Source organism: Onychomys torridus, chromosome 10 (genome assembly GCF_903995425.1).
Source record: "Onychomys torridus chromosome 10, mOncTor1.1, whole genome shotgun sequence".
In the NCBI taxonomy this organism is placed as follows: domain Eukaryota; kingdom Metazoa; phylum Chordata; class Mammalia; order Rodentia; family Cricetidae; genus Onychomys; species Onychomys torridus.
Genome location: NC_050452.1, coordinates 65,767,339 through 65,787,965, shown reverse-complemented (window position 1 = coordinate 65,787,965; position 20,627 = coordinate 65,767,339). Strand labels below are relative to the sequence as shown.

Sequence of the window (20,627 nt, the reverse complement as noted above, 5' to 3'; positions counted from 1 at the left end):
ACTTCTCAAACTTTTCTGTTGACCGAAGTTTTCAAAAGTGAATGCTGTTTAAATTAACCAAAGTATCAGCTAACAGTTTATCGAAATTAACCCAAGTAGAAGTTAATAATTTTGTTGAATCGATGTTTTCTCCCCAAGAATGAGGAGTGTGACCTATAAGGAAGGAAAACCGACATCTAAAGTAATACTCCATTTCCCAAGGTTTATATGATCTTGAACAACTAACTGTCTTTTGTGTGTCAGGCTCTTTATTTTTTAACTGGTAGTTTGCCACAGAAATTTATAGGTAATTTTGAATTCCCAAAGTCTAAGTAGAAGGTTATCAGGATGTATGTCATGATTCATATTTAACTGCAATATGCGCCAATAAACAAAAAGAAATGGGTCTTACCTCTGAGTGTAAGAGGTCACACGGCTTTCATATGGAATTTTAGGTCACTGGAAAAGAACTTTGAACTGTGAGTCATTTAGTAGGCAAAATAAGGCCCTACTGCGTGAGATCATTCTACCGTGACTTATTAGCTGTGCTTTTCAACTATGTGGAAGGAGAGGAGGCTGTATATGTTCACGATTGTCTTAGCACTTAAAATCCTGTAGTAGCATCCATAGGTACTGGATGTCAAGTTTTTACATTTTTCTTAAAAGAAAACTGTTTAATCTTAGGATTACCATATTTATTGAGTTTTAGAAAGGGCATAGTCTGTATTTCCACTGTCTAAATCTTAGGAGAAAATTACTAGTTTTGGTTTATTGATAGTAGAAATACTAGCAATTAACAGTCCCCCCCCCCTTTTTTTAAAAAAAGGTCTAATATCGTGAAATTTCCATTTTCTTTTTGACGATTTGACTTTTCTTGCCATAGGTTCTAGATTGGAATATGATTTTGCTTTTGAGTGTCAATGAATTTAACAGAGACTTGCATTCAGATTGTTAAGAATAAGCAACGCTGTCGATTGTTTATTGTATATCTCAGTGGATCCACCTATGGGTGGCATTGGATAATTGCTTTAACAGCTCAAGGATAATTAAGTGAAATGAAAAAAATACTGAAAGAAAAGCAGGAATAAAATACCTTAAAAGTTAAATTAACAATTCAGGAAAAATGAATTTTTTCCTGCACTGACCTGTCCTTAAAGTCATCTTCACTTCATGCTGAGTGTTACTACTGTTGGATTTTTCAGAGTAGCCCAATCAGTTTGGGAAGACTAAGATCTAAAAATTTGGCTCCCATAGCTGAGACAGTTAAGACCATTTAACTAATACTAATTTAGCTAGTAGAAGATAGGTTGCTTGCAGGTTCTTTAAAGTTAACTTCAGCTTTAAGAGTATTTTACTAACTGTCAGGAGACAAAACTGTTTCTAGTAGATAGGATAGTAACTTCCTTAACATTAAGTAAATAGAATATCAAATAGGAAGATCCCAAGAGTTCTTTCCTAAGCCCCTTAAGAAATATTGTTATCTTTAATGTTTCATTTTTTTTATGATCACATTAAATTCTTAGCGGAGTTCGAAAATTTGAATTATAAGCTCTCCAAGCCTGTAACTTAAATAGATGTGTTTTCCTCAGCCTCTTCTGAAACAATCTCCTTGGAGCAACCACCAGAGCAGCGGTTGGGGCACCGCGAGCATGTCCTGGGGAGCGATGCATGGCAGAGATCACCGTAGAAGTGGAAACATGGGCATTCCAGGGACTATGAATCAGATATCTCCACTGAAGAAACCTTTCTCTGGTAATGTTATAGCACCACCGAAATTTACCCGCTCTACTCCGTCACTGACTCCAAAATCTTGGATTGAAGATAATGTGTTCAGGACAGACAACAACAGTAACACACTCTTACCCTTACAGGTAAGAATGGTATGTAAACGTCCTTATTTCTAACGCTAACCTTTCCAAATAGGAAGTGGGGTGGTGGAGGCAGCAGTGGCAGTATAGGAAGATTAACGGAATTAGAGATAAACAAAATTTAAGCATATCATTTAATTATGAAAGTGTAAAACACGCAGAGAAAACAGAGATGTAAGAATTTCTCTGGAAATACACATGAATGGAAATAAGCTTCCAAACATTTAAGAAAAGATTTCTTCCATACAGATTGAAGCCTTTAAGTGGCAGTTCCTTAAAAATGCTTGGGTTAGTTATTTCTTAGTAGACAACCAAAATTTCTTTTTCATAATATAAGCTGAAACATTCTGTAACTGTAGTGGTACATAGATTTTTCTGTGATCAGCTGTTTAAGTATTAGAATATTCTTTAATACAGCTGTGATTATGCCACAATAACATTAAGACTCTTTGAATCTAATTCAAATTGTCTCCACTGGTTCAGTGACTATAAATATATACCTATTTATGTATGTAATTTTCCCCACTAAATATGACCTAATATATTAATGGAGATCATTTTTCCTGGCCTGTTTAATATTTTGTGACTCTTGCAAATGAGGTTTAATTTTCCTGAAAACCTTTAGAGGATGGAACAAAAATTTAAGATAGAAGAACTTTGATTGTTTTTCGTTTCTTTGGTTTGTTTTTGTTTTTTGTTTTTTTTTGTATTTTTGTTTGTTTGTTTGTTCTTGGGCGGGATGGGGAAGAGAACTGCTCATTTCTGATGCAAACTTCTATGCTATTGAAGGTGAGATCTAGTTTGCAGTTGCCAGCTTGGGGCTCAGATTCACTCCAAGATAGTTGGTGCACTGCAGCCGGAACATCCAGAATAGACCAGGTAGGCGGCACAGTGTGTGCTTCTCAGGGTCCTGGCTAGCAGTTTAGTATTTACATTATGAATATGAGTGATCATTTGCTTTTCAATTTTGCCATGTAAGGATATTCTAGAGATTATTGAAACAATTTAGTTGTTAAACATCTCTTGATTTAAATTCTCAATCCATTCATTTTCAAATTTAAAAGATTTGTAGTCATATTTTGAAATCATAAAAACTTTGGTTTTGATTACAATGAATTATGTATCCAAGAGCACCTGACTTTAAACATCAGTCAAACTAAACAGATAGTGTCTTCCTTTCAGAATTATCTGCAATAAAAATTCGAACTCGTATATTTATTTAACATCCAGCTTTCCATTTCATGTTTTAAGAAATGTTCCAGTAAATGTTTGTCATAAAGTCTGATGAATTTGTTTTGAGATATGTCTCTGAATAGCTTCTGTTTTAGTTTTCTCGCCTTTATTAAAAAAAAAAAAACTTTTGTGGTATAGTATTTTTATTCTAAATTTTATTATTGTTTATATCCTACAATTTATCTTCAAGATCTTAGTGATTTAAAAATGCTGTCTATCTTTCTGCACACTGAATTTGAATGTATACTGGTACCAGGTCGTGAGGATTATTATATGAGGAGCTTTTCTTATAGATCCCAAGTTCGATCTTCGTTTTGAGATTTTGTAAGTTAAGTGAGTGGAGCTATGTAATCCATAGCTAAGGCAATTCCTCAAGTAATTATCAACATGAACTGATTTTTACAAAGACTGTATTGGCATATTAATAACAGGACATTTTATAAATAGCATCATAATCTGGTAGGCTAGCACTAGCCTGAGTCATCAGTCATTAGCTGTTGTTGTAGACAAGTCCTGACTGTTTATCAAGGTTGTCCCGCCAGGATCTCGGCATAAAAAGGATAGTTATCTTGTGTTTCTTAGCTTGTTATCTTGTTAATGTAAGCTTCCCACTCATCCATTTCTATTCTCTCTTTCACTCTGTCCCAGTTCACCTGTATTGTGGTAGCACTGTCATATTTGTTCAAACTGAATCCACGATTGCTTAAAAGAAGTTAGGTTGGGAGAGAAAAATGATTGTAGTTATTTTGAAGGTGAAAAGGGAAATGTTTTCAGAGAGGAAAGAGCCTAATTATTTCAAGTGTAAGTACAGGAGCAGTGGGCTCTGTCTATGACACAACCACCTTTATGGGTGTGTGTAGGGACTTGTGCTCGGTGGAGCTCTTGCACCAGAGTAGATAGAGGTGATGGTGAAGGGGGGGGCATTTTATGACTCAGTTCTGGGAGTGACCGAGTACAGTGCTTTAGCCTTCCTGCTTCAACTTCAAAGCCACTATACCTTAGCCCATTTTTTAATTTAGGATTTTAGGTAGATTTCTTTTTTTTTTTTTTAATTTTGGCTCTTAAAGATATATTCTCAGGTAAACCTTGCTGAGTAGTATGTGTACAGAAGTGTGATGTGATGGTGGATAAAAATGGATGGAATAAAAATGGATGGTGGATAAAAATGGTGATGGAATTTGAACTGAACTGGAAGGCAAGGAATTCCAAAACCAGAAGTTTCTTCCTTGCATTCTTTACCACTGGCTATAGGCTCTCATCTCTAGGTCATAGCTCATCTATTATAAAGAAGGATCGTGATAAACAAGGTCATGTGAAACCTTTGCAGGCCAGGCCTTACACATTCTCTGATCTCTTTGGCTATTTTTTTCCTCCCTGGTCTCACAGGCCTCCAGTCCCCCAGCGTGTGTGTGTGTGTGTGTGTGTGTGTGTGTGTGTGTGTGTGTGTGTGTGTGTGTATGTGTGTATACATGTACAAGGGGCTTAGGACCTGTGGGGGAGGGGAGACTAAAGCCTTAAACTAAGACATTGCAAGTATATATGATCTTATTGACTTCTTTAAGTACTCAGGTGGTCTTTATTATACAGTCTGTTCCATTTCCATCTTTCCATAAAAGCTTGTGGTATTTGGAGTTCTTAAAAACACAACAGCTGCTATGTAAACTAGTAGTTTTAGTATAAAATATAGAGTATTTGGCAAAATTAAAATACTTAAAGTGCTTAATCACTTAAATAGTTTGATATTTTATTTTGTGATCCTATAAATTTTAATATTAGTAATTTTTAATAAGGATATTATTTTAAACCATATAACTTTAGTTATGGTTTATACTTCCTTTAGTCTGAGATGAATCAAGTCTATAATATAATAAATTACAGAACTAACATCTTCATTCAGGATACTTCAGGTATGACCTGTACCAAGATTTGGAGATGTAATTAAATTCAGTAAATGGAAAAATAATTTTCAAAGGGTAATTTATTTCATTTGTTCCAAGTAAAATTTTATAATAGTCTTTTTTTTTTATTTTCAGTATCTTTTATGGAAAAACTTCAAATTTAAAACATTTTAAAAGCACATATAAATTATACATATTCCTGACTTTAAAAATGGTTTTTAAAAATGCATGTGTGTATGTATCTGTGTACAGGTGTATGTGCATATAGAGATGAGGATGATAAGGTGTTATCATCCCTCAGAATTGCTGTTAGCTCCTGTGAGACAGGGTCTTTCATTGGCCTGGAGCTCACCAATTAGGCAAGGCTGACTGGCCAGTGAGTCTCATGGATCCTTCTGTCTCCACCTCCCCATCCCTGAGATTATAAGAGTTCTCCACCCCATGCTTGTGAGGCAAGCACCTTACCAACTGAGCTACCTGCCTAGCCCCTTATTAGATGTTCCTATTAATTTCTCATAAGCCAATTTTTCTTTGTGTTTTTCTTTGCTTTTGAGAATAGGCTCTTAATTTATAGCTGAGGCTGATCTCAACGTTGGGAAGTCCCTGCCTCTATCTCTTGGGAACTGAAACTATATTAGGTGTGTCCAAAAATTATTAATTTGAAAATGCTTTTAGCATTTAGTAAGAAGTCATGCTCAAAACCATTATTTATTGATTTCCTCAAAATCAAATTTTCCATGAGACATTAAAAAAAAAAACCACAATGTTTATTTGTGAATACTTAGCGGTTTTAAATCATTGTAAATTTCCTGTTAACTTAGGATGTTTATCACTTAATTTTTGTTAGGTTTGGTTTTTTGGTTCTTTTTTGTTTGTTTGTTTGTTTTTGTTTTTGTTTGAGACAGGGTTTCTCTGTAGCTTTGGAGCCTGTCCTGGACTAGCTCTATAGACCAGGCTGGCCTCAAACTCACAGAGATCCACCTGCCTCTACCTCCCGAGTGCTGGGATTACAGGCGTGCGCCACTGCCACCACCACCACCGCCTGGCTCACTTACTTTTTACATGTGACCCTTCTGCAGTATGCCCTGAGAAACCTATCAATACAATGTTGGCAGTTTTCAGAGTTTTCAGAGCTGGATGTTTGCTGCATATCATGGGAAGTACCTTAATCAATTAAAGATACTTTCTATCAATCAAACATCCAAACTGACATAAAGTCATAAATCACATTTGGGAGATCTTTTTCAGGAAATCTGTCACTTGAATCTTTCATGGGTTTCCCTATGCAGTAGTGTGTGGTAGGAAAGCAAGGACAGCCTTTCATGACTCAGTACCCTTGTTTCAGGGAGCCTGAACTTCAGGAACATAGGGAGTCTTCAACCTCACACATAGCTAAAAGTGAAGAATGCTCTTTGGGTGAGCAGAGGGTGCTTTCCTCAGGTCTTACTGTCTTAGCCTCAGTTCTTTAAGTGCTTTTGGAATATTACCTGCCTACCCTTTCATTCTCATACGTTCTTATGGCTAATGTATGGGTAAAGAGAAGCAGTAACAGAACAGTAGACTTCCAGAGGCTACTCAGCATTTTCCATTTGTTCTCATTTTTTCTTGTTACTGTAGTACTCTTATTTCTGTAAAACTCCACTTAATTGATTACCAGATGGCTTTTTAAAAATATTTTAGAAGAGGTTGTATGTGAACTTTTCCTCAGTCTAATTTTTCTAAAACGTCTTAGTAATTTTCAAACAGCCATTTAATAGTAAATGTAAGATGCATTGCCATGATTTTCTATATTTGATAGTATGTCAGGACTGTAGTGTTCATCTTTATTTCTAAATTGCCTTAAGTCTTCCTTATAGTTTTAAACTGATAACAATTTAGATGAATAGATCTGTTCCTAGTATCCTTACTTTAGAAGAACACATACTTGTTTTATAGCTAAATATAAATCATTAAATATAATTTGTTTTAAACTATTGTCTTGAAAAGATAGTTCTGAACTGTAGCATGTCTTCTTCTAAATATTTAGGGTATAGAAAATAAAATATTTTAAGTACCTATACTCTTAGAATCTACATGCTATATCTTAAAAATATTAATTTTTATTTTAACAGTTATATATTACTCCTATCTTAAATACACTTAAGAACTTGAATATTACAATAGTCTTCCATTCAGTAACTAGAAATTCACTTGATAGTGAAGCTGTTTTAGTATCTGATAGTTGTTCCAGTTTAGTCAGTTACCAGATTCTATAGAGGAGTATAAGATTTAGTTCTTTATAATTACCATTTTAATAGCAGTCTTTACACTCATACAGCTCAAATTACACACTTTATAGTGATTTTATGGGAGTGATAAAGGAGTATTCATTTAACAGACATTTGAAAGCTGAATGTGTATGATTAGAAGGACTCTAGCCTTAATTACTTTAGAAGTTTAGTGGGAGAATCCAGGAAATGCACACACGGCAGAGAAGAAGCAGAGATGGAGACATTAGTGAACATGTAGGTCTTGCTTGCACAAAGGCCATCCTCTTGCTTCCATTTTATGTCATTCACTGTAACAATAATTTAGATCTTCTATGATTTCAAGTGGCCTATAGGTACTGTCTAGTCTGACTTGGTTATTTTCTAGAAGATGGAGGCAGAGTATAAAGAGGTCCTGTAGTGTAGATCACAAAGCTTAGTGCTGTTTATAATGTGTGGGACAGTAGCTTCACTGTCCACCTAATAAGTACTGAGTCAGACTCAGTTAAGGTGTGGCACCAGTATGTACTCCTGCTTTTCACATAATTCTGAAGCATGTCGAGTTTGGGAAACACTGCTTTATTTCACTGATTCTCGTTGTCTCCCCCACCAACTTCACTTGTTCTAGTGAAGAGCATGTGAGATGGGTATGTTGTGTTGTTTAGGATCTTTTACGTAAAGGTTAGTAAATAGGACTTCTGTAGGTAGTTGGTGATTCATGGGAATAAGAGCCTCCTAGCAGCTTTGCATCGTTCAGTGTTACTACTCACCCTTCCTAATTCTTTTATAATGCCTTGTTTAGTCTACAGTGCTGATCCTGGCCCCTAGCTTTAAAAAGCATACAACCTTAATTAAACATCAAAGAGGAATAAACAAACAAACCTTATGTTTTTCTTTAGCTCTCTAGAGACCTAGTTCTGAATATTTTCTGGGTTGTTGGTCCCTTTGGAAAATCATGAAGGCTATAAACCTTTTCTTAAGAAAATGATATATGTCAATATATATGGATGCATATTATCCTAGAGACTTCTGGTATAACTTTGAACATGTGGATCCAGGTTAACCAGTGCTCTACTTAGATTTCCGTGGAACCTGTTGGCTTGCATTTCTGATTCTTTTCTTGTTTCCTGTACTAATCATTTTGAGAGTTTAAAATGACCTATCCTGCTTCCTCCACATGTACATGACTTTGCACATTCCTACATACAACAAATGGGTAGGGATGGCATTGACAGTTTGTGAAAAGACTTCGGACTCTTTGGAGGGCATGGATCATAGCCTGTTTGGCTAGTTTCTCATATATATCATTGCATAGTCATTGAGTTTGTGGTGAGTGGAATATAGTATAAATTCGTAGGCACTAGAGAACTAAATGCCTTCTAGCAAGCTGTCAATAAAAAGGGCTGCTGTCAACACAGAAGGCAGTTTTTAGAGTCGGGGAAGGGAATGTGAACTGAAGTGCCTTACCCCTCCCCTCTTCTTCTGCTGGCCTTATTTTGGAGTGGAGTTCAGAGAGGGGGATTACAAAAAATGGAAGGACTTTCTTTGGAGAGTGAGATTTGAATGTAAATATGCAAGGCATTCATCCTTTTCCTGACATTAGTATTCTACATTTGTTTTTTGGGTATAGGATGTTTATGCATTCATTGTTTTGCAATTCAATGACTAAGTCTAGTTTTAAGTGTGTGATAGATGTTTAAAGTATGGTGCAATTATTAAATTCTTCTCAAGACACTTATTTTCCAAGTGCCAATATCTGTCTTCCTAGATATATGAGAAAAACATGAAGTAACTGAAAATGTTTTCTGTGTATAATATTTGTGAAAATAAAATGAGAGAATTCACTGCATTCAGTTAATATTGCCAATGAAATTACATTAATTTTTATATATTTTAGAGATGAATGTGCTAAAAATATTGTCCCTTAATAATAAGAGACATTGTAGTAGACAAGAGACTTACATATCAGTATTTTCTTGGGATACAAGTTAAGTAGTAATGTATTAATCAAGTGTCCTGTTTTGTGTAAGAAAGATTATATGTCTTTAACTTTTCCTTGAAAATTACATAGATCTTATACCTTTTCTTTTTCTGTCTTCCAGGATCGAAGTAGAATGTATGATAGCTTGAATATGCACTCTCTGGAAAATTCTCTCATTGATATCATGAGAGCAGAACATGATCCTCTCAAAGGTAGGTGGCAATTTATAGCATCAATTTCATATAATATATTGGTTTGTCTGTTCATGAAAAATTAACACTTATATATACTAATTTACTGATGGTGAAGAAATGTCTTATTTCATATGTGTTATTTTCTGTCTCTTGTCCTTTATATTGCAATTGCATCACATTGAGGGAAGAGGAGTACTAATTGTCTAATGCATATAACAAGTCATCCAAACTTTAGCCGCTTAAAGCATCAGTAAAGAAGTTATTGCCACACAGTGTTAGTGTCTCAGACAGGGTTTCTTTCTGTTGCTGTGATAAATCACCATAACCAAGAGCAAAAGGTTTGGGAGAAAAGGGCTTGTTTCATGCTAGAGCTTTTAGTCCATCAGGGAGGGAAGTCAGGACAGGAACCCAAGACAGGAACCTGGAGGCACGAAAGGCAGCAGAGATCTTGGAGTAACATTGCTTACTTGCTTCTCATGGCTGGTTCAGCTTTCTTTCTTATACCATCTAGGACCTTGAGGCCAAAGGTGGCACCAAAAAACATGGGCTGGGCCCTCCCATATCAGTCGTCAGTTTTATGGATACATTTTCTCAATTGATTTCCTCTTCCCAAATGACTCCAGTTTGTATCAAGCTGACTAATCAGTAGCCAGCATAGCTATTGTATTATGAATTCATGAAGATAATTGTTGTTTCTAGCTCAGAACTTCTGATTGAATCCAAATCATGAAATTCTTTATAAATTCTCCAGTGTTAATCCTACAAATGTGATTCTTTGAGAAAATTTTGCCCTACAAATTCCAAAACGTTTTCTTGCCAGCTAAGTTGATAACAGCATTCAGATGTCAAGTCTTACTCAACATACATAGTTTTTTGTCTCTAACCCTTTCGTTTTAAGGAATGTGTTATTAATGATTGTTGATGTGCACTGATGGCAATTCCTCAAACTAATAAGGTTATGCTTTGTGTTCCTTTGTTTTACTGTGAGTTTTGTTGACCTTTTGGCTCTAATATATATTGTAAGGCTATCTGTATGAAGTCTTGTTCTTTTTCACAGTGGTTACTGTTTACCTTGGATCTTCTGTTTCAGAATAGAGTCTACACTGGAGTGTGGTGACATGTGACTGTATACTAGCACTCAGGAGACCAAGGCTGGAAGGTCACCAGTTCAGGGCCAGCTTGAGCTAGGTAGCAAGACTGCCTCAAAAGTAAATACACACACACACACACACACACACACACACACACACACACACACACAAACAGAATTGTTAACAGTTTACTACTAAGAATTTCTGTGTTGAATTCTGTCTTCTCTAGAAAGAAAACTACTAGGCACTCCAAGATGAGATTTTCTTCTTTTTCTTGCTGGCTCACTCCATTGCTTCCTGCTTTACCATGTGATATATGTTCTTTCTCCATAAATTCTGATCATTACACTATTATGGGGTGGGGATGCTGGACCCCTGTACAATCTGTCTAAGCCAGGTGATGGCAAAACGAGTGAGCCAGCCTGGGCTAACCAATGCATTTGTTGTTTCCCTCTCTTTCTGGTCCTCATCTTCAGGGCAGCACTTTGTCCTCTCTTTTTATCTCAGAAAATCTTCCCCTACTTAGATACACAAACAAACACCAACATGTTTCTCATAGCAGCAAGATGAAGCTTATTTTATCCTCTTAAAATGACTTCTTAAACCATTATTTACTTGGTCTTTCTCACAAGATCTCCCAATAGACAGGAGATGGAGAGTGCAAAATTTTTAAATGAGCTCCCTGTTCTTTCTGTTATAACAAGAGACTGTAATACTTGTCTATAGCTGCAAAACAAATAACTCAAGAGTTTAGCTTGAAAACATTAACAATAAGCATTTATCTTACATAATTCCTAAAGGCTAGAATTGGGTGGCAACTTGATTATTTCTGGTTAAAGGTTTCATGAGATAACAGTAAAGAAGTTGGTTGATACTACAGTCTGAAGCCTGAATTAGGCTGGAGGATTCCTTTCCATATGGTTAGAAAGTTAGGGCAAAGCTATTGGCAAAAAAAAAAGAAAGAAAGAAAGAAAGAAACTCAGTTCCTTGCTCTGTGGACCTCTCCACAGGCCTGGTGTAGCCTTCTTATGGCATGACGGCTGGTGCTACCTCTGCCTACACACACACACACACACACACACACACACACACACACACACCCGCTGCCCAGAGTGAATGGCACAGATAGTGCAAATGCCCCAGTGTCCTAGAGCCTAGCCTCAGATGTAGCATACTGCTGTTTCTACAATATAGCTCAAACTATGTAAATAAGAAGAGAGAGGACTGGAGGGAACCATTATGGAGGCTGATTACTTAAGGGGTCAAAGGCAGATCTATAAGTTCATATTTACTTCCGCTCTTAAGTGTAAAGCAAAAGATAAACTACTCACAGTGGGCGTCAGTGGAGGAAAAAAGTCAAGTAGATGTATAGAATGTGGAAAGAGTAAAAGACGACTGATCTGGCTAAGAACAACTTCACTCATAGAAGCAACTTCACATTCCACTTTCATCTAAAATTCTTTTTTTTTTTTAAACTCACCTTTTCTAACACTTACCTCTGAATTTTAAGAGAGGTTTTTGAGGTGTTGTATAGCAAACAGGAAGCTCTCGTCTTGTTGGAGATGTACAGATAGCAAATAGTGGTAGCCAAACATGGTACTTACTTGTCAACTTTGTACCCTTTGCTGACAGTGCACTGTGAGGAAAGCCAAGTTCTCTATCCCTGTGGAAAGTATAACCTGCTGGGGAAAGACAGACAGACCATATACCAAAACTATATACCTATAGAGGAGAAGGTGTTCAGAAATATGGTAAATGGAAAGTTATTCCTAATTTATATGTGGAATAAAGGGAATTGTGATTCAAAGCTGGGTAGGACAAAGATGAAGAACTATTGGAAGTGTCATTGTGTGAAAAAGCATGCATGAGGTTGTCACTTCTGAAGAACTGAAAGACTGGTCCCAGCTTATTGTTTAGGGCCACATGACACTGTTGGTTATAGCCCTGCTCATTCAGTGTTGTCAGGCATGTGCTGTCCTTTGCTGGGAAATCAGAAGCACTAACACACTGGATGTGCTTTCCTCGACCTGAGCTGCATTATCCATTCTGTAGTGTTCTCTCTGCGGACTCTCTGTTTCTAATGGCTGTCTGTATTCTAGGCAAACTCTGCTTTCCTTTCAAAGAATAAGTATGGAATTTTAAGTGGCTCAAGAAAATCATACTTTGCCAAGTACAGTTTCATAATTTTGCAATTTTATATTTGCATATCTACTTAAAATAGTCTGTGATCTTTTTATGCTTGTGTGAGTTGGTTCATTCCCCTTTAAACAAAAGAACAAGACAGATCATTGTTAAGCTACCCTCCCTCCTGCCCCCAACAATTTGTAAAAAATGGGTCTTACTCAAATTATAAGGACAAAAAATTGAATTTCAGCTCATAAAAATTGACTTAAAGACTGTGGAGAGAACAGTTTGTGTAACCATTCTTGATGATCAGTCTCGACTAGTCATAATGACTTTTCCCATGTTCCCTGAATAGTTCAAAGCAATCCAGAAACAAGAACTTAGAAAGGGATTTTATGCCCATAAATATTTTTGAAGTCCATGCTTTTCAAATGATTTAGGAACCCAAGTAGTTACTACAGCTGTATTCCTCACTGATAAACACCTGTGTTTATGACTCTGGAAGCAAGAAGCCCTGCTGATGTTAGGGCACCTAACGAAAGATAAGAGCCGCACTCACACTGCGTGCGCAGCACCAGATTCTTGCTAGCTTCCTACTTTGCCTTCTGTTTCTCTCCCATTGACTTTATGAAGGGGAGTAAAGTCCAAAGCCACAAAACAACTTAGATGCATTTAGTAAGCCCCTGTGTGAGAAATCGTAGTCTAGAACTAGGAACTTCTGAGTAGGCAGAGGCTCTCAAGTTCATGTCAGGTCCACTCTCCACAATTGTGTATTTTCTTTTATTATTATGTTGTAAATTATTTTTTCTAAGTATTTACTTTTATGTGCATTGATGTTTTGCCTGCATATATGTCTGTGTGAGGGTAGCATATCTCCTGGAAGTGGAGTTACAGACAATTATGAGCTGCCATGTGGGTGCTGGGAATCAAACCTGAGTCGTCTAGAAGAGCAGCCAGTGTTCTTAGCCACTGAGCCATCTCCCCAAGAGCACATTTCTAGACAGTCTGGTATAAGAGTGCAAGGGCAAAAATAACTATGAAAATAAATTGGGAATGCTTAGTACGTTTATTTATTGAAGCAAGATAAATTGCAAAATAAAAAAATATACCAGTGATAAACAGATGTTTTTGTGACTTTGCCCTATGATTCCTCTGACAGAGAAATGCAATCTTAAAACTGTGATTCTTGAAGCCAAAATTTTTGCAGCTGCCAAAAGGGGATAGACAAAAATCAGATGTATAGATTAAAAATTCAAAATCTCAAATACTGCAAAATGTAAAACCTGATGCCTTGAGTAGAAAATAAAATATTGTGCAAAATTATCTTCAGACTGTGTATGTAAAACATAATTTCATATGTGGATTTATATCCCTTATCAAGAGAATGCATTATATAAATATATTCAATATTTTAAAATTCAACAATATATCCAATGTCTAAAATACTTCTAGCCTCAAGCATTTTAGGTTCAATACTAAATGCTTTAAAAAAAAAAAAAAAAAAAAAAAGCAAGGGAGATGGTCTATAAATCCCACCTCTTGGAAGGCTGGAGGCAGGAGAATCCCTGTGAGTTTGAGGCTACCCTTAGGTTATACAAGAAGCCCTGTCTCAAAAACTCAAAACCAAACCTATAAAATGAAAAAAGAAAGGTGTGTTCTCTATGCTTTTAGGCTGTGTGATTTTTAAAATGCATCCAATTTGTTTTATGAAAAAGTACATACCACCATATTTTTTCTTATTTCATTGATTTCTTTTCTTGTCACCATTGGCTTTTGATAAGAAAAACATCATAACTCTAAAATAACTTATTTATATATATTCTTAAATGTATTCTGATTTTGAAATACTCATTCTCACAATTTATGTGGAAACTTAATATTTACTATGTAGCTACTCAGAATTGAGTTTATCTTACGAAAGTACAGTTTACAAGAGTTTAAACTTCTGTTACTAGTTAGAGTATCCACAGTCTAAAGGAGAATTATAAAACTGTGAATTTTCTTGTCTGAGAAAACATACTTGAAACATAACATGAGTAGAGATTTTTTAAGACATATTTCTTTTTAGGTAGTAGTCTATGTCATTAGCATTATTTGAGGGTATATGTGTCCTTTTTTCTAGGCGTCATTGATGAATATTTGAATTATAACACTAGAACTTCATTTTTAAAACCAAAACCTTATCATACAGAAATTACGGTGCATTTGTGCCAATTTGGGTACATATTATTCCTTTGAAAGTCTTTTCATGGTAACACATTTTTCTTGTAATTTTTAAATAGGAGTTTATATCTCTTTTAATGAATAATAAAACAACAAAATTCTTATGTATAGCATACATCTCATATATACCATACAATGCTAAACTGAAGTATTTGGGATGATTAGGCATATGAATTATATGAATTTTGGCTTCTTGTATGAAAAGGAGAGTATCTTAGAGTTTCTTTTCCTTCAAAGACATAACATTTAACTCCTTAAAAATTTTTCTTATCACAAAAGGCATTTATTCATTATTAAAAAACTAGAAACACTAACATGAATTTCAATACTTTTCCTTTTTATATATAACTTAAAATGTTTGCAATCTTCGTCACCATCTCTCCAAACTTGTGAACCTTTGTAAAATGAAGGTGTGTATGTTCACGGTTAGTCAGCTAGTGTCACAGACTTATTCTCCCTCACCCTTTATCTACTTTCGATGTCTACTTTTTCAAAGTAGCCACTTTGAGCTTTTTCTATTTTTTAGCTGATTCCCTATTTAGTTGCTTTTGTATTTTATTAAGCTTCTAGTATTACGTGTTGATACCTGTATCTTATCTAGCCTTAATATTTCCCCTACTCTTTCCTCAGTTATTATAAAATTCGTTTTCTAAATATTTATCCCAAAGCATTTCCCCTACTTTGTCCTCACAGTTATTATAAAATTAGTTTTCTAAATATTTTTATCCCAAAGTGCATCTGTATAACCATACAGCTTTTGTTGGTACATGCAAATACATCAGATAACCATCCACATGATTTATTTCATGTGTCTGGAAGTATCCTCATAGCCCTGTGTAGCTAGCTGTCACTGGTCACTGTCGTCCTGTAGAGCTCATGTCCTATGATCTTCATGTCCCTTTTTGTCTTTCTTTTTTAAACTTGACTTTAAAGTTTTTTTCCTCCTATTGAAAATAAATTCTTTTCTCACATAAAATATATCCTGATTGCAGTTTCCCCTCCCTCTACTCCTCCCAGTTCTTTCCTACCTCCTTCCCATCCAGACCCACCAGATCCATCTCTCATTAGAAAACGAACAGACTTCTAAGGGAATATATTACAATACATGAATATGATATAATATAGATATAATATATTATGGTAAAACAAAAACTAACACATTGGAGTTGGACAAGACAAACAAACAGAAGGAAAAAAACCCCAAGAGAAGGCACAAGAATCACAGACCCACTTATCCATACACTCAGGAATCCCATAAGAACACTATGAACTAGAAGCCATAATATATCCACAGAGTCCATGCCCTTGTCTTAATGGTATCTAGGTCTTGATTTGTCGGGCCTGCTTTACAATACCTTCCAGCTGATAGAACATACATTTTGAACCCTTGTTTGTACTGTTATTCTTTTTATAAGATGATAGAGCAGTGTAGAGTTATACTGTCTTGACTTAGGATGTCACAGCATTACTGTTTTCTCTTTAAGCTCCTGGGTTGCTCTCAAGTACAATGCTGTTTTGAAGCCTGTTGCATGGTTGTTTTAACTTTTTTTTTTCCATGCCTATAGTTCAGAAGTTCCATAATAATGATGTATCATAGGTTACATGCGTGCATACAGGTTTTCCTCTATTTCTCTTACTTTTTGAGTTGCATATTCATTTGGATCCTCGAACAGCCTTCTTTACTTCATAGAAATTTGGGGCTTCATTATTTTTTTAATTTCACCCCTTCTATTATTGTGGAAATTCTTTAAATGTTAAAATTCCTACACTCATAATCCACTGGTTTGAAAAACAACAGTTCCTATTGTTTTGAATTCGTTAATTTATTCTGGTGCTGGGATAGAGAAGAGCAGTGTCCTGTGACTGGTTTGCTACTGAGCTCTTGACAAGATGGTCTCGGGTCATATGCCTACAGTTTTAGGGAGCATTTGCATAATTTTTTTAACCTTATTCGATCTTAGATGTCTGATGGATATCCTGTTGATTGAAGATTATTTTTATGGTTTGTAGTGTTATCTAAGCTTTCTCTGCATCCTTTATTTCTGCTTGTTTTGCTCTCATGCTGGATGCTTTCATCAGGTATGACGACTGTTTACTATCCATACCTAGAAGTAAAATACTAAAATGGGAATGGGAAGCTCTGTGCATGCTTCCTAGTTATTACCATTACGAGGAGTAACTAGTAGTGACTGCAGTCAGCCCGTGATAAGAGATACCTACAGTGTCTTTATCTCGGTCTTTCACTGTAGTCTGGGAAGCAGACCTGGGTGTCTCCCAGTTGATTTTTGTGGGATCTTATGAGTCTAGCTTTGTAGCCCTCTTTGAAGAACTGAAAAGGAGGCCCTGTAGGGTGCTTTTAAAAATTGACAGGTATTTATCAGCCTTCCTGTTTTCAATTCTACCTCTCCTCTGCCTTAAGGGCTAGACAGAGCTTCTTGGTGCTGATTCTCACCAGGTGTCTGCTTATTTCCAAATGACATTCCCCATGCACAGAGTGGCTTGGGTTGTGTTTTCAGTGATTTATGGTTTACTGAGTTAGTGCCAACTGTAGAAGTTTCTGCTTCCTAAAATTTGTTAATGTGATTCTCCTGTGATCTGCTCCATTCATCTTTCCCCTGGTGAGATATTTCTCTGTCAACAGAGGCCATTTTCGGTGATTCAGAAAACTAAAGAAGTAAATAAATGTATTTGTTCCTCCATGTTGAACTGGAAGATTCTGTAGTCCCTAATCGACTTGTATTTTCTTAGTGAGGAGGCCTCTACATCCCTGCCTAGGGTAGATTAAATTTTATGAAAGACTCTGAAAAAAGATTCCTTTCAGAGTTGCTCATTTATTTGAAGTATAATAACGTCTTAGTTTAGGTATCTTTCAAAGGAGACTATGTCATGGGAACAGGGAACTGTGCATCTATTTTTACTTTACCTTGATGATATCTATGAAAATGCCAAGCAAATAGAGGCACAGTAACTATTGTTTATATAAGTAAATATTTTCCATTTTAATCTATATTCTTCACAAATATTTGTTTGGAATGTCCAGAATCATCCATCATGTATGGTATCCATGCATGTATAACAGCATGTGTCACTACAGTTAGGATTTTAGATATTTATAGCTTTTAAATGAAAATCTCATGAGTTTTAATCTGTATTTATTTCCACAGGATATACTAAATGTTTGGTTTTGTGACTGCATACACACACACACACACACACACACACACACACACATATATACACCTTGACTTAAAATTTGTTAATATTGTCAGTTAAAAATGTATTTACCACACTTAATCTACCAAATGTCAGTGAAGCCCTTACATGTGCACAGAGCATTACCACTTATTACCATTTATAAAGTGTGTAGGACTGAGGGATGTAGTTCAGCGGTCCTGTATTACCTAGCATGACCAAGGTCCTGGATTCATCCCCAGCATGGCAGAAAAATGAACTCTTGAATATCCCTTATTGAATACTATACTCAAAGCAAAAACTAGGGTAATAATATGGTGCTCCTGCTTTCATTAAAGAAAATTGCTTTAAAGATAGGGAGACAGTTATTTTGCAAAGATTGAAAAGCAGCACTTGTAGTCTCTGATATGTTTTGTTTTCCTTCTGTTAATTTTGTTGCTGGTATCCTCATACAGCACATCTTTAGGTAACTGCTTTTAGTTAAATTTTTTATCTCACATCATGTAATAAAAATGATATATTCATTCAGTGAATAATTGAAAGCCTATTCTATACCATTCTGTTGTTGGTGCTAGAAATATAGTAGACAATAAAAGAAGTGAAAGCCTTGTTCTTGGAGATCTTTATTTTAAAAAGAGAGTGACAATAAGAAATTGTTAGACAACTTTTTAATGTGATATGATGGTAGAGGAAGAAAGAAGCTACTGTTGGGGACAAGATGATGTCTAATGCCACCTAACACATAGAAATCAGACTGTGCTGAGGGATGCTATGTTGGCAGAAATCAGAAGTAGAAACATCCTGCAATGGAAGGATGCCTGACACATTAGAGAAACAGCAGAAAGCCCAGAGTAGTCTCTAGTGGATGAGGTGCTGCTGCTTATTGTAATGTGTTCTGATACTTTGTCTAAACAAGAGATAGCTTGTTTTCACTTGTCCTATTCATAGTGTTACCAATGGCTCAATATGCATTTAAATGGACAACAGGAGCTAAGGCTTGTGTGTGTGCACACAAGTCATTATCTAACACTGTAATTGACTAATAAAATGATTTAAAGATACTGTTAGTCCTCCAGCTTTTCATAGACATGTAAAATTTAAAAATGCACACACGTTCTTCAAAATATTTTGCATTACTTAATAGTGTTATTTGCATTTGTGCATTGTGTACACATGCGCATGCATACACAGCACAGAACATACTTGGAAAACAGAACAACTTGAGAGTTGCTTCCCTCCTTCCACCACAATGGTCATCAGGGTCAGCTCAGTTCTTCAGGCTCGGTAGCAAGTACCTTTACCCACTAAGTATCCCACCAACCTCTGTTAATGCTACAAGAGAATAGCCTAGAAGTAGCACATATTCAATATGGATGTATTAAAATCTTTGTGGAATAAAATAATCATTCCACAAGCTTGCTTACAATTATAAGGAATGACTTGCCTCAAGACTTTATAACCTTAGATCCTTTGGCTTATCAGGAAACCCAGCTTCAGGGAGATGGAGGTTCGTCTTGTAGTGTGGAGCATGTAGAATATGGTGATTTGAACGAGAATAACCCTTGCAGGCTCATATATTTGTATGCTTTGTCGTCAGTTGCTAGAATGGGAGAGATGAGGAGGAGGTGTTACTTTGTTGGAGCAGGTGTGGCGTTGGAGGAGATGTGTCGCTGGGAGTGGGCTGTGAGGTTTCAAAAGCCCACACCAGGCCTAGAGCCTCCTCTCTTCCTACTCATCAGGATGTAGCTCTTAGCTCCTTCTCTAGCATCATGCCTGTGTCTCCATGCTCCTCACCAAGATGATAATGAACTGACCTTCAGAAACTGTAAGCAAGCCCCCAGTGAAATGCTTTCTTTTAAAAGAGGTGCCTTGGACATGGTGTCTCTTCACAGCACTAGAACTAAGACACTTTTCTGTTAGCTGGGAAATCCTGTTTCTGCCTCCCGGCCTAAAACCTGCTTACTTTAGCCCTCATCTATCTGTGTCTCAGCAAGCAGGAGAAAAGAAGTCTTTCCCTTTTAAAGGATATTTTCCAAAAATTATACATACCACTTTTATCTTTTATCTTCTGGGCAGATATTGCACAGCATGTGGCAAAAACTGAGAAGTGAAATTTTTTATGTTCTGGGCCTTTTTTAAGCGAGAAATTGGGGTCCTCTTGTTGATAGGTAAGCATTAGTGTTAGTTTATGCACCAGCCTTCTAGATTTGGAGTGAGGAACTGGTTTTATAGAAGCGTCTTCTTTTACACATTCTTTTCTATTGACATTTAAATGTTCTACAGCCCTCTGTGCATTCCTTTTCCTGTACCTCCTTATCAGTAGGAAGTCAGTATCAGGGCTCAGTATCAAGGCAGTATGTAAGAGGATCAAGCCAGTCAGCTTTCTATCCTGCCAGTCATCCCTACCAATGATGAAACCTCAGGCAAGTGATAAAGTACCTTCACATTCAAATGGAAAGAAAATAGTATGAAATTCAAGGGATTGTTAGTAGGGGCAAATAACTGGCAGTTGAGAACCTATAACAGCCCTCTGCATATAATAAACCCACAGATGTTGGTCATCATTACCTTCAATTGGCAGGTTCTTAGTGAAAGTGG

General features: G+C 36.2%; 1 protein-coding gene across 8 annotated transcripts in view; it reads left to right on the top strand.

The window, feature by feature from the left end:
• The window catches only part of Cpeb2 (cytoplasmic polyadenylation element binding protein 2), a 57,858-nt gene that overhangs the window by 2,672 nt on the left and 34,559 nt on the right, over positions 1-20,627 (top strand). For 2 of the 8 annotated variants that reach the window (XM_036201694.1, XM_036201692.1), the window contains exons 2-4: positions 1,569-1,850; positions 2,637-2,726; positions 9,327-9,417. In XM_036201694.1, the coding sequence (XP_036057587.1) occupies positions 1,569-1,850; positions 2,637-2,726; positions 9,327-9,417 (463 nt within the window). Of the gene's footprint in view, positions 1-1,568; positions 1,860-2,636; positions 2,727-9,326; positions 9,418-20,627 lie in introns of all 8 variants that reach the window. The other 6 variants (XM_036201691.1, XM_036201693.1, XM_036201699.1 and 3 more) reach the window with 3 other exon arrangements.